The 14,810-nt window shown below is 38.6% G+C and overlaps 1 protein-coding gene across 1 annotated transcript in view; it reads left to right on the plus strand.

The window, feature by feature from the left end:
- Positions 1-14,422, plus strand: part of GRIK1 (glutamate ionotropic receptor kainate type subunit 1) — a 183,980-nt gene extending 169,558 nt beyond the window's left edge. The window contains exons 18-19 of the mRNA XM_049629154.1: positions 13,321-13,407; positions 13,806-14,422. Coding sequence (XP_049485111.1) covers positions 13,321-13,407; positions 13,806-13,961 — 243 coding nt within the window. The 3' untranslated portion in view covers positions 13,962-14,422. The remainder of the gene's footprint in view (positions 1-13,320; positions 13,408-13,805) is intronic.
- The last annotated feature ends 388 nt before the right edge of the window (positions 14,423-14,810 follow it).

Raw genomic sequence — 14,810 nt, forward strand, 5'->3', positions numbered from 1 at the left:
TATTTCCCAAACTTATTACATAGCAGAATCTGTTTTTCCCCTGAAGTATCTTGAGAGACCATTGTTCTACAGATCATACTCAGGGAATGCTGGCTTGATGATATGTACCTCATCCAGTGTTATTGTACAAAACACATTAACCATGCCTGGCACATCGTTGCCATTCAGTAAACAATGGTATTGATGACTGGGAGTAGTTTTAAATTCTCTGAGCCCTAGTTTCCTCATTTGTAAAATAAGATAATTTGTTGACCTATATTTTCTTTGAGAATTAAATGAAATTCTATAATGGTATCGAAAATAAGATCATTTATAAGAATTCTGTTAACAGATATTGGTTAACAGATATTAGCTCCTTATAGAGAAATTAGGTATTGCTATCTGGTCATGTGGCCAGTAAGTACAATTTATCATGCATCTTAATACACAGTCTGTCTGGAAAAGAGGTTTTCCAATTTACAGGTTCAAACTCTCTCTCTAAAACCACTTTCCCTCACACAATCATTAAAAATCAAGGACAAGTTCATTGCACCCCAGGGAAGGACCCAAACTGGCAACACATGAGGATCCAGTAGAAGTCATGAACCTCATCTCTAGAAATTCTAATTTGATTAGTCTGGAAGGAGGGTAGGACAATAGTTTTTTAAGGTAGTCAGTTGATTTTACTGTGCAGTAGTGATCTAAAGCATAATCTTATGTGTGTAATCAGCATTCAATAATTCATTGATGTCTGTTGATTGATTCCAGAGGTACAACCACTAATTCTAAGCCAAGATATACTCACATATTTGGCATTCAATATTCAATAAACCCTTTATAAAAAGAGTTCAAAAAGAAACTGCACATCTTTGAGATAAAAATTTCATTATATTCAATTGATGACCTTCATGTTTAGTTATAGTTGCTAGACCTACTCAAAATGATCAAATAGGTAGTTTAATTGGTCTCTGTGCCCTTTTTTCCCGTGAAGAACTTCTATTCATTTCAGAAACCAAGGCTCCTTACACTTCTTTTTCTTTTTATACATGCCCTAGACAACCAATTCTTGACATCAAGTAAATGACTGCTGAAACCACAGTGACTCCAACAGGGGCCATTGCATTTTAAGTGAAATTTAGAAAAAAAGAACCTTGAACATGAAAGAAAAAATTCCAAACTCTGTTTTTTTTTTGCCATTAGTTCTCAGAACTTTGGTGTGCCTCAGAATCAACCGGGGAAATTATTTAAAATATGGATTATAGGTTTTACCTCCATAGATTGCTTCTCAGTGAGTGTAATCCAGGAATTGGTGACTTTTTAACAAAATCTGAAAGCGAATGCTTAAAATTAGTTGTAGACATTAGTTTCCATAAAAAAAAATAGCTTCAATATAGCAGTTTTCTCCAAAATTAGGTCATGTACATGAGTTTTTTTAGTACAAGGGATTTTTTAAAAATACCTTTCCTTACATGAGCTTTTTTTCCCCCAACAATCTTAAATACAGCTGTTTTACTTTAAAACTTTGGTAAGCATGAGTTTTCTTTAAAGCTAGATGGAACACAGCAATTTGACTTCAAGTGGTGAGGGTGAGATTTTATTAACATTGGCAGGTTATCTGTGGCTTATACTTTGAGGAATACTGTTTAAAGTTAGCAAGAGAGCAGAGAGGTGTTTGAAAAGATTGAACAGTGCATCGACAACTATGGAGCATATAACACTGTCTAATCCAATTCCTGACAAGCCTGTTTATAATCCAATGCAATAAGGAAAAAAATAAAGTTTATTTTGTCTTAGACTAAAATTAGAAGTTGAATTATTTTAGAGTTTTTCCAGAAAAACTGCAACTACCTGAGGACACATGGTGGGTAGAGATCATGCCCTTAGGAAAATCAGCTGGATTATATAGTTATAAACCTATCCCCCCAAAAAAAAATATTTCCAAATACCTCATTACATTTGACTAGCATTATATTATGTTCTATATGAGCCATCTATGGCAAAGCAGCAAAACAATGAATCCCAATTAGTTTCCAAGCCCATGACCCTTTATACTATAAGGTCTATTTCCCAGTAAGCAATTTAAAAGTAGCCTGAACAGCCTTGAAAAGCAAAAGGAAAGCAAGGCATTCCTACTTCTCGGACTATTTTCTGCACATCTGACTGTGCCAAATGGCATTATTAATTAACTCTTATAGATAATGAACAATTTCTGCTTGATGCTGCAGTTTTAACTTGCCTTTAGGAACCATCTCATTATGCTTCCCGCAGTTATGGAATTTTATGTCCAGATGCACAGGCATATTAAAATCATTTTTGCTTTCAAAATCCTCTCCGTAGAGACTGATATCATGGAAAATGGGATTCTCCCTTAAATTTTCAAAAAAATTCTACTTACACAGATGAGAACGTTTTGGTGATAAAAGCCCAAATGTTCTATGTGGTTACACCCGCTACAAAATCTGAACTTTGCAGTCATCAACCCAAATGGGGCTAATTGGCCAAATTGCACAACCCCACCGTGTCTCCGTGCTTCAGCATATACACCCAGAAACACACAAAAAGCATGAGTAGGACCTGAGTGATGGAATGGAGTTACTGTCGCTCCTTTATCTACTAAGCTTAAGTTAGCAAAACCAGGATTTTCTTTCTGTCCAATTTTTAACTGAAGTGTTTAGACTTCAAATATTCAGATTTTTCCATTTCAAAAAAAGGTTGTTGCCCTGATCACGTTAGTCCTTACCAACCGTAGGAACTAAGAAACTACTGTCCCCAGGTAACCTACCCTAATATGCAATTATCTTTTAAAAAAAATTTTTTTAATGTGTATTTATTTTTGGGAGACAGAGAAACACAGGGTGCAAGTAGGAGAGGGGCAGAGAGTGAGAGGGAGACACAGAATCCAAAGCAGGCTCCCGACACTGAGCTGTCAGCACAGAGCCCGTTGTGGGGCTCGAACTCATGAACTGTGCGATCCTGACTGAGACAAAGTCGGACGCTTAAACTGACTGAGCCACCCAGGCACCCCGATATGCAATTATCTTAAGTCCTAAGTATCAGTTGGCACATTATCAGATGCTTCCACACGTTCTCATTCATTTCTTCTGTAGTCAGATCACTTTATTTAGCAAGTCATTTGGAGAAATCTCAATCAGGTTATTTCTGTAATTGTACAAAGAGGTTTTCCTTTGCCTGGAAACCCAAACATTCATCAATTCACAGAGAGGCCAGGAAGCAATTAACATCCATTTAGAAATAACTTTTCCAGTGTACAGTGGCAGTGTCTTAAAACCAAACAAATTCTGAAAGGTGTAAATGATTCAACGAAAACATGACTTGGGAGTCACAAGCCAAGAGTTCAGGTCCCTGTACTGCTACTGAATAGCTATGTGACTTTGGGCAAGTCGTTGTCCCTCTCTTATTCTCAGTCTCCCCAGCTGTGACACGAAGGGATGACATTTTTTTCTTTTTTTTTTTAAGTTTATCTATTTATTTTGAGAAAGAAACAGAGACAGCAAGCAGGGGAGGGGCAGAGAGAGGGGGAGAGAGAGAGAGAATCCCAAGCAGGCTCCTCGTCAGCACAGAGCTCGATGTGGGGCTGAAACCCACAAACCATGAGATCATGACCTGAGCCAAAATCAAGAGTCAGACACTTAACTGACTGAGTCACCCAGGAGCCCTGAAGTGGTGATATTTAAAGTTCTCTGCAATCACAGTATTCTTTTAAGTTTGATAGAAAGTGGGAAGGAAATAAAAAGAAGCAGGACCAAACAACAACAACAAAAAAAACCTTGACCAAATACCAAATACAAATATAAATATGATTGTGCAGTTACCTTAAACATACTAAATTTTTATTGTCATAAACAGAATTACCTTTTCCTGCCAGTGCTGCAGGATGAAATGGTCTACTCTGGATAAAGAGAAAACCGGCCATCATGGCATCAAAGAGTGAAAAGTTTCTCATCCAGTCATAAGCAAAGTGTTACAAACACAGGAAAGGCTACAAAAGTGGACTCATTCTTGACTTTGATGAGCCTACAGAGTAGGTGAAAGAAAGAAAGAAAGAGAAAGAAAGAAAACAAAATAAAACAAACCAACAAGCAAAACAAGACATAGCTAGAAGTTATTCATAGCTATGGAATGGGTTATATTCTCAGTCACAATTCAAGAGAGGAGATGGGGAAACCTATTCTGTAAATGGAACTTCAGTAATTCTGTTAAAGAAAGACAAAGGGAAACAAAGAAAAAGGTTGATGTGCTTTTATTTTCTATTGTTTTTACCCCTATCCCCCTCCACCCTTAAGCATCAATGTTTTTATCTGTACAGCTTCCAAGCCAGAGATGAATCAGACTCTTAGCTTTTGAGTTTTAAGTAGACTTTAAAAATTTGTAGTATAGACAAAAATCTTGGAAACCATGGCTTTCAGTCTCAAGAACCAGGTGTTTTGTTGAATAGATTAGTTGTTATTGGAAAAGCTTATCTGTAATTAACAAGAGCCAAAACCCAGAGGCCCAAGGTTGTGGAAATATACAAAATAATGATTTCTTCCCTCATGATCCTATCCCTGACCAGCTTTTGACCACTAGGAAAGAAGGGAAGAATGGGAGGGAAGTCATTAAATCTTAGTGGTACTGGAATCCCTGAGAGAAGGCTTCATGGCCATCCATGAGCCAAGTCCCAACTTGAGGACAGGAAAATAGAAACCTCAGAAAAGTTCTGGGAGATCTTGAACAGAAAATGCCATATTGGAGTTTACAGGGTGTAGCCCAGGAGATGGGAAAACTTGAGAAAAATCTTACATCCAATTGTTTCCAGAATGGTGCAATAACAATATCTAGGTCATGAACCTATGAATAGCTTCGTAGAGTCCTGCTCAGTCCCAGAGCATCTCAGGGAAAACAGTGAAAACTCCATGGCACTTCTCAATGAAGAGCCTTGCAGAAGGGCTGAATCAGTGGATTGAAAGGTTGAGGTTGGAGTGGAAAAAGACTCAATGTGTAGACCTGACATGGAGGCCATAGTGGGGCCACAAGCACTTAGAGGACTCAGCAGAGAAAGTGCAGCACTGATGGCCTCCTAGCATCCAACCCCAGTGGAAGCCAAAGAATGTAGTATGGCCATGGATCAGCTGCTCCCACCATCACCAATGCCCAGACCCTCTATTAAATTTTCCTAAGCCCAGATGCACCTGGGAAAGAAGAGAAGAAGAAGGGAGGAGGAGAGAGGTTCATATTAACTGAGCCATTAACCAAAAGAAACTCAGTTTTAAACAATGAGTGAGTTACATTGAGTTGACAACATCTACTAGTGGATGGGAACCTCTAAGGTAAGGTGGGATCTGTTCTTATTTTTTTACGGCATCACATGGTTTTCTTGCACACCTAAGTTTATAGCTTGAGAAAAATGTATGTCCACTACATGTGGGCATAAGCTAGTACCGCAAGGACTCCACGGTTGTGCACATATACACTGTGGACACTAAAACCCTCCATCAGGTTCAATCTACCTCAAGGCCAAGGCCATTCTCTATATGAGAAGGGGCATGCAAAGAATTTCTTGGAATTATATATTTATGGCCCTAACTCAGCCTCTGAGTTGCAGAAAGGACAGGCCCTCTTCTCCATGTGGTAATGGAAAGTCAGTCCTCATAGTATCATCTCAAGTTCAGCATGGAGGCCTGCTCAGGTACACATGAGGCCAATAACAGAGGAAGTGTGTAGGCCCCAAGCTTGCACAAGGGGCTGAGGCAGACTTGGGAGACGTAGGGAAGCCAGAGAGAAGCCAGAAGGCCAGAGAAGAAAGTCATGGTGGCCTCTGATGGTGACTCCAGATAGGAGAAAGGCACTGTGGGTACCTTGGATTGGCATACAAACCCACATCTCTGCCATTTTTAAGCAAGGAGGGTTGCTCATCTCAGATATGTCCAGCCCACCTGAAGCTTATCCTTACGGCAGAAACAACTTGCAGCTGTCTAGTCATAACGCTTGGGGGGGGACACTCTGCAGCCATCTCTCCAAACTCATCAGCAACTTTCATGCCCTCCTGGAGCAGGGGAAAGTCTCGCTGCTCTTGAGCACACTTCAGAGGTCATGGGAGACGGTCTCCAACCAGCCTGATGATCAGCTCTGATGATATTTCTGCACTCAGTGACTGCTTCCTCTGAATATGGGACAGAAAGTTGGCATGATTTCCTTGTGTTTTCAGGTCCCTTCATCTATTAAGCTGTCCCCACATCTATTTGCCTTATCTCACCCCATGAGAGTTTGACCCCAAAAGTTGCAAGTGAAGGGCCCCTTCTCTGGTATTCCTCAGCATCTAGGCTGTCCTAGCCCCTGGCTGGATGATTCTCCTTGAAAATAAACACAGAACAGTCCTAGCTTCATACCCCAGCCACAATCTCAGGGGCTGGGCCCTGAAGGCTCGAAGACAAACTTTTACAATTCAAAGTGCCTTCTTTTTCCTTCTTTCAAACACCTAGCTGTTGTAATTAATAGCTTCAAAGACTGCAGTGGCTTCTATAGATCCACAAAAATCTATTTAAGAACTCAAAGCTGCAAATTTTACTTTTTTTCCTCTTTCTATGTCATCCCTACCCTGAGGGCAATGCATACAAAAGCTCTTGCTATAACTTTAAAAGTGAGAAAAAGGGTTCAGATTCAGAAGATTTGGTAAAGTACACGGATTAATATCAAAATGGAACATTGCTTCAGTGTTAACCTCACTTTTCAAAGTTTTCTATGAAATTATTCCTAATGTTAGAGGAGAACAAACTAATACCCCCAAGAATTTTGTAGAGTCTTGGGCAGCCACCCATAGTGAAAAATTTCTTAAAGAATTCTTAAAAATAAATAAATTATATATATAATAATATACATATTATATATCCATATATATATATCCATATATATATACATATATATATATATATATATATCCATTCTACAATAGACTTATTTACACTTATTCTAATGGAAGAAAAGTTTTCTAAATAAAATCTTTAAACAAAAATGAACCCTAGAAAGATGATCCTCATGTATCTAGTGTCATTGACTAACCTTGTGTCCCCCATAGGTGTATGTTTATGGTTTGAAGGAACTCGGATTGGAAAACAGAGAATTCTGGGATATGTTTTCATGCAGGGAATCGGCTTACATCTAGGATCTGAGACAGCAAAAATGTTGGCACCAAGTCTCAAGTGTGGGGGCAAAAAAAGTAAAATGGAGGAGACGAGAAGGAAAAGGACAGAGATGGTGAAAACATGACATTAAAATGAGCCAGGAGGGGCGCCTAGCTGGCTAAGTCAGTTGGGATTTTGACTACGGCTCAGGTCATGATCACAGTTCGTGAGTTTGAGCCCCATGTCGGGCTCTGAGCTGACAGTTCAGAGCCTAGAACCTGCTTCGGATTCTGCGTCTCCCTCTCTCTCTGTTGCTCCCCTGCTGGTTCTCTCTCTCAAAACTAAATAAAGATTAAAAATTTAAAAAAAAAAAAAAGAGAGATAGGAAAATAAGGTAGTGGGGTTGATATACTGTAGCCCCAGGGAAAATGTAGGAGTGAAGAGCCAGTTGAAAATTAGCTGGGTAAGGAGTGGCTTCTGGGTGACAGGTGGGGATAGCAGACCACACTTTTAAGTTTTAGGCCAATGTCTAGATTTCCTCCATCCAGAAATTTTTGGCACAGATTCAGGAGATGAGAATCGGCTTCCTCATTAGCTTTCAGGCACAATTAATCATAATCACTATTCTCGAAGCTAGTATGATGGCTGACTCCCAACCTCTCAGATATATATATACTTTTTAATCCAAGGATGGCTGCATGAGAGATGGCCCAGGAATTCTGAATGAACCCAGAAAACCGATAAAACCAGAGCAAATGGTAGCCAAATTCTGAGTTTTGGAATGCAAGAATTTCACACAAAATGGTATACACATAACTACTCTAACAATCTCCCTCCTCCTTCCTTAACATAATTAGTGGGGGATCACTGAAGCTTGATCTCTGCTCTTAGATCATCAATTATCCTGTGAAGACATAAAACACTTATGCAGAGAGGTGACCAGACTTTCCAAAGTCTTAAGGTAGCAAATGTATGAATAGGATTCTGTTCTTATTCCTTAAAAAGTTTCCTGACATTTTGAACATTTTAGGTTTGTTCCCGTATGGAATCTCACAGTTTAAAAATGTTAAGGATGTGAATACTTAGACCATCTCGTTAAAAAGAAAAAAAAAAAAAAAATCATTGAGACACTGCCTCCAGACTATGATAGTAATTCAACCAAACCAAGAACATAACAGCAATGATAATCTCATCATTTCTCAGTAACCCATTCCTTGATTTCTATGTTAAAATTCAGTCTATTTTACTAAAAATAGTCTTTACAAAAAAGGCTTCAAGTTAGAGCTTGCTTTCAAGTTAAAGCATATCTATATAAAATGAAAGCTTTTACATTTATAAAATGACACAAATATTATCTGTATCTTTCTTCAACACATAATGTGAAAATTTATTAGACAATGTCACAGACCACTTCAAGTGTCTTTAAACAAAGAGCATAATAAAGAGAGAAACCTGTACAAAATGTAAGGTATAAAGGTATTCACCCCAAGTTCTTCTAAATGTACCAATGAATAAAGCATGGAATGCATAAATATTAAATATACAAGAGAAATCAGTCTGATAGTCACAATCTGATGCCACATTTGCAACCAGTATGAAAGCCAATACCAGACAGCTTAGCCTTGGTCCTTTCAATATTGTAAACCCAAATCAAATTTCAGCACACAGTTCTTCCTATAACGTAAAGGAAATCACTCCCCACCCCTAGACTCGGGGGGGGCAGGTAATTTTAGGTACAAAACAAGAATTCATTTAACTTCTCCCATCCCTTCCAGGGGAATATTTGCAATAGAAGGATAAAGGTGTCAGGAGAAGAATAATTTATGTTCAGGTTCACACTAGTACCAAGAAACCAAATATTAAGGATTAATCCAAAGGAGGTGCCATGATGTCAGCAATTATTAAAAAAAAAAAAAAATCAAGACAAAGAGGAAGGTAAAAGAAAGCAAAAGAAGGCAGGAAAAGAGGACAGGGGGGCTCACTAGGGTCACACTACAGGCACAAAAGGAATGGAGAAGAGGAATGGTTTTCTGCAAAAGAACTAAGCAAATCAGGGGTGCCTGGGTGGCTCAGATGGTTAAACATCTGACTTCAGCTCAGGTCATGATCTCACAGTTTGTGGGTTTGAGCCCCGCGTTGGGCTCTGTGCTGACAGCTCAGAGCCCAGAGCCTGCTTTGGATTCTGTGTCTCCCTCTCTCTCTGCCCCTCCCCTGCTCATGCATGTGCTCACGTGCGCGCTCTCTCTCTCTCTCTCTCAAAAATAAACATTAAAACAAAGAAAGAAAGAAAGAAAGAAAGAAAGAAAGAAAGAAAGGGAAATCCTTCTCCTTCTAAAACCAGGAGAATACAGTGCTAGCTGAAGTTTCACTCATGGTTTCTAGTAGATGAACTTGTTTCTCACTTTCCTTTCCTCTGCAAGAGAAGTCACATGCACATGTAGGTGCATGCACACAAGCACGCACACGCACACACATGCGATCCCTGCACACACACATCACTTTATCTTTGGACACTGTTCAGAACGGCGTAAATGACACTAACACAGTTTATTACTATAAATCCATTCATAAGTGAATTTTCCTATCAAACTTATCATCATAGCAATTCACAGTAAATGGGTTCAGATGCGTAGAGATAAGTTTTTTTTTAAATGGCAAAGAGCTGTGGCTAATTTTCATTTCTTTCTCATGCTTGAGCACCTATCCTTCAGAGGCAAGACACAAGCTATCGTAAATCTTATTACTGCATAAACACGAAAACGTGTTATGAGCTGGCTGAAACAAATAAAATAAGCATTGAAAAATCTATGTATTAAACATGTATAGAACGTACTTTAACAAAACACTGGTGGAAACAAAGAATTGGTACATAGAAGGGCATACAACAGACAATATTAAAGGATCATCAACTTTTCACTGTTCCTCCCTTCCTTCCATCCAAAAAAAAAAAAAAAAAAAAACCACCAAAATACATATCAGTAAGTTTCATAGACTTAAACTATTTTCAGTGATATATACAATGTTATTTTTTTATGTTTATTTATTCTGAGAGAGAGAGAGAGAGACAGTGTGAGTGGGGGAAGGACAGAGAGAGAGGGAGAGAAAGAATCCCAAGCAGATTCCGTGCTGCCAGCATAGAGCCCAATTTGGGGCTCAAACTCATGAAATCATGAGATCATATCCTGAAACCAAGAGTCAGACACTTACATGACTGAACCACCCAGGTGCCCCTATACAATGTTATTTTATTTTTTTATTTTTTTAATGTTTGTTTATTTTTGAGAGAGAAAGAGAGACAGACAGACAGAATCCGAAGCAGGCTCCAGGCAGCACAGAGACCGACGCGGGCTTGAACTCACGAACCGCAAGATCATGACCTGAGCCGAAGTCGGCCGCTTAACCGACTGAGCCACCCAGGCGCCCCTATACCATGTTATTTTAAAGAAATAGAGAAACTTACCATGGGTCAGGCATTGTGCTGTTTTACATGTACCCGCTCAATGGTTCACAAAATAACTCTTATGAAAAGGATTCTACTATTGTTTCCATTGTATAGATAAAGAAGCTGAATCAAAGAGAAAAGAAACATCTTGCCCAGTATAATCCAGCTACTAGGCAGCACAGCTGAAATTTCACTTCCAGCATTCTGAGACCAGGGGTCAACTCACAAGTATGATTCATGGTCATATATGTAGATCCATTGAAAACATGATTTCCATCCACCAGAGAAAAATAGGAGGACCCCGGCTACATACTACAGGCTAATTTCCAGTCTGTCAAACACCAGAGGATTCTGCTGGGGTATTCATCCTACCCCTAATGTCCCTGCCTCCTGAGCAAGGTGGTAGATGGTCATCAACATGTCTGATACTTTCTAATGAAATTAGTTTAGAAATTTAAACGTCTGTGCTTAACCATAATTTTTCTACGGCTCTGCAGATACAAGGGAGTTCATAAAAACCAAGTCCAGAAATAGAAGCTTTGGAAAGCTACTTAGATTTTTATCCTAATTCAGACGCTCAATTTATCTCTCTCTCTCTCTCTCTTTCTCTCTCTCTCTCTCTATCTATCTATATCTTTAATTCTGAGATTGTGAAAGACAAATCAATGAATGAATAGGAAACCCTCCCAGGCCCCTCTGTGCTGAGAGATGACCTTCACATTTTCATTTCCTGTGGATACAAGAGTGTATGGTTTTCTTGAGCTCATGGCTGGTAGGGACCTTAAAGGTCATCTTTCCTTATGACTACAGCAAAAACTTGGAAGGAGAAAGGTCAGTCCCAATATCTTGCCATTTTCTTTTTGACAGTTGGAGACAAAGTGAGAATCAAAAAGAAATCATCATTTGTGACCAAAGACAGAGAAACCAGACCACTCATAAAACTGTATATATTTTTACTTTCATGAGGGCAGCAAAAAATAAATACCTAGGGTTAATGAAAGGAATAGACATTTGTTGCATTTTAAGGCAATACAAAAGTGGAAGGAAGATTGTGTTTTAAAGAGAAACATAATTAAAACATATTTTCAAGACAAGAACTGTGGTTACCCCTCTACCCAATACAGGAAAGAGAGAGTTTCATCAAGTTCTTTCCTCGTTGTGAGCCACACCTGGAGACTTTGGTGGTTTCAGTGCAAAATGAAGAGAAATGTCTAAACTCAAATGTTTCAGACTTCAAGTAAAACAGAAATATTGCAATTTCTTAACATGCATTTATGAGAAAAGAATCTACAAAAGCTCTTTATAGTAGTTAAGTAAAAAAAAAAAAAAGGCGTTGATGTCAAGTGAAGGCAGTTGAGTCTTTGAAATAAGATAGACTGAGTTCAAATGCAAGCTCTTATGAACCACATTTCCTGGGCAAATTACTTAACATTTCCTATAGTAAATTTCCCCATCTATATAATGGGCATAAGAATTCCTTCCTTATAAGGTTGCTGTAAGATTTGTTTGTAATAGTATGTATAAAGTCCTTTGCACTTCCTCCTTCTTTCCCTCTCTTCCTTCCATTTTAATGATCTTCCTGAAATTAGAAATGTCCTGTGCAAAATGCAAAACAAAACGAAACAAACCCAAAAAACAAAAACACTTCTTCCATTGAAATATCTCTCTGAGCAAAATTTTCAAGACCCCTATACAATACCAGGTGTCATATGGCACTATAAAATATGCAGTTCGTCTGGTAGCAACAGAAAAATTTCACATCACAAAATGCTATCAAAAAACATTAAATTTCAGTTGTGACATACGTGCTATAACACTTTTTGTAAGTATAATTCATAGAAAACATTTCTGAAGTTTTTCTTTGGGTGGCATGATCCCCCTCTCAATTCACTGAAGCCACAGCTTATGATTTGAAAGAAAATGAACACGAATGACATGAATTCTTAGTGCCATATGAAAATGAAAATGAAACTCAAAGTCTATAAACACGTGCAAAAGAGACAAGAAGTCACAAAAACTACTACTTTTTCAGAGGTGTACATCTGGTAGGCCAGCAATGTATATCTAGGAACCAAATGTATCTGTCTAGCTTTCAAATCAAGTAGACAAATTAAAACTATTGCTTATTTAAACGACATCAACTTTTTTGTGGAACAAAACTGGAGTGTAAATTTTCAAAAATACATGTTGCGCGTTGATACGCAAGGACCGGAGGAGACATTTCCTACTTTGAACACAGGAAACACCAGTTTCCTTCCTGTCAGAAGCTCACAGCCTAGAGAAATCATTGGGGGGCACGTGGTCATATGACTTTCAACCCATCCGTTTTGTGGGTTCGTGACAAACGAGTCCCATGCTTGCACTTGCATACACCTTACCAGAGGCTTGGGGATTTTAAGGGTGTTTTAAGGGTTACCTCATCAAGAACAATACTAAGTTATGGAAATCTCTATTAGCAGGAATGTGTCACTCAAAGATCTGATATTGGCTGGAAAAAAACGGTAGCAAATTATGTTTGATTACACCATTGTACACTGTGCATGCGAATACATAACAGTGGAATTGTAATCGATACGTACATATATATGCCATCTGCACTCACGTGACGTTTCATGATCATCACTCCATTTTCTCTTCGTATTATGCCATCATCTTTGCTGTGCGGTTCGGTACCATATTATTTTCATTTCAACCACAGCTGCATCATTGCTGCTGCCAGATCTCTGTTTTTTGGAGAAAATATACAATTTAAAATTGTTTTTTTTTCTTTTTTTTTATCAGAAAGGAAAGTCATCAAGAATTAGATTTTATTTTAGGAACAAAGTAAGGTTTCATGGGAGAAAAAAACAAAGCCTTGGTGTAGAGAAGGTTTGTTCATTTTCTATAGCATTACTGAAGTGTCCTGTATGCCTTGATAAACCTATCAATGTTTGGATCATCTCAATGGGGGAAATGACTTAACTTAACTCTATTTTGGTGTCTCGGCAAAGGTAAGTTGTCTATTTCGAGAGCCTAACTGGGTAGTTTTGTACTACTGCATCTTGTGAATGAAACCCCAAAGTCTACCCAGCTAGCTTGCTGCCTCCGTTTCCCCAAGTAGAAAAGGCGAATGGCCAGTGGGTGGAGGAGGAGGTGTGGGAACTGGCCGGGAATTTACAGTGTGGCAGAGTTACCTTAGACCAATATCTTGTATTGGTGAGAGACAGATCAGTGGAGGGGGCAGCTAGTTAGGTTAAACTGATGCTCTATTATTTCATGTTCTCTAGTGTCTCTCTTTCAATGCCATCATGGAAGAACTGGGAATCTCACTCAAAAATCAGAAAAAGCTAAAGAAAAAGTCAAGAACTAAGGGGAAATCTCCCTTCACAAGTATCCTTACTTGTCATCAGAGACGAACTCAGAGGAAAGAGACTGTGGCGTGATCCAAGAAAACACCTGCAGGCAGCTTTCAGGAAGGAAAACGATACGCTCGCTACAGGTTTTGGGGAGGAAAGATTCCTGACAAGTGTGTGATGTGTTTCCCTGTATCTATATTCATAACTCTGGGTATGCATATAGATATGCGAAATACAACAGCTTTAAAAAGCTCACAGAGACAGATATTACTTGGGAAGTGCCACTGGTTCTTTTGAAATGAATTTGTATGCTCACTTATTTTGCCTTTTCTCCTTCTTCTCGATAAATTGCTGTGTGTGCTTTCTAAATAATAATAAATCAACAGGGTTTTTTTTTCCAGAACAAGTTTGAGTGTTGGTTTGTTCTCCATTACTCAGCTCCCATTCACAATGTTTGTTTGTCAAATGTCATCTGTTTTCCAGTTTGCTGTTTTGATGAGTCCTCTTAACCGGTTCAGACACACAGAATCATTTCTGGCTAATTAAAAAAAAAATACTTAGAGTTCATACCAAATACCTAGTTATTATAGCAAAATAAAACTACTCATCTTTGTGCTTTAAAATCTGACCTCATAAAGAACTTTAAAATGGCACTTGGAATATTGGTGAGTATAAGATAAAAGGATTTAAGAACAAAAAAGGAAAATTCATTCAAAAATGAAAGTGTCCATCACATTCTGGGCATCATTCTAGGTTCTGGAGATACTATGGTGAGGAAGACAGATATGGTCCCTGCTCTCACATAGTTTATAGTTAAACAAAAAAGAAAACCATTTGAGTACTCAAAGGAGGATTAGCACTTCCTCAGTAGAAGCCAGAAGCCAAAGGAACATGTACTCAACCAAGGAAGATTTCCTGGAGGAAGGTGCAGCTAAA

This window comes from Panthera uncia, chromosome C2, assembly GCF_023721935.1.
Source record: "Panthera uncia isolate 11264 chromosome C2, Puncia_PCG_1.0, whole genome shotgun sequence".
NCBI classification, from domain to species: Eukaryota; Metazoa; Chordata; class Mammalia; order Carnivora; family Felidae; genus Panthera; species Panthera uncia.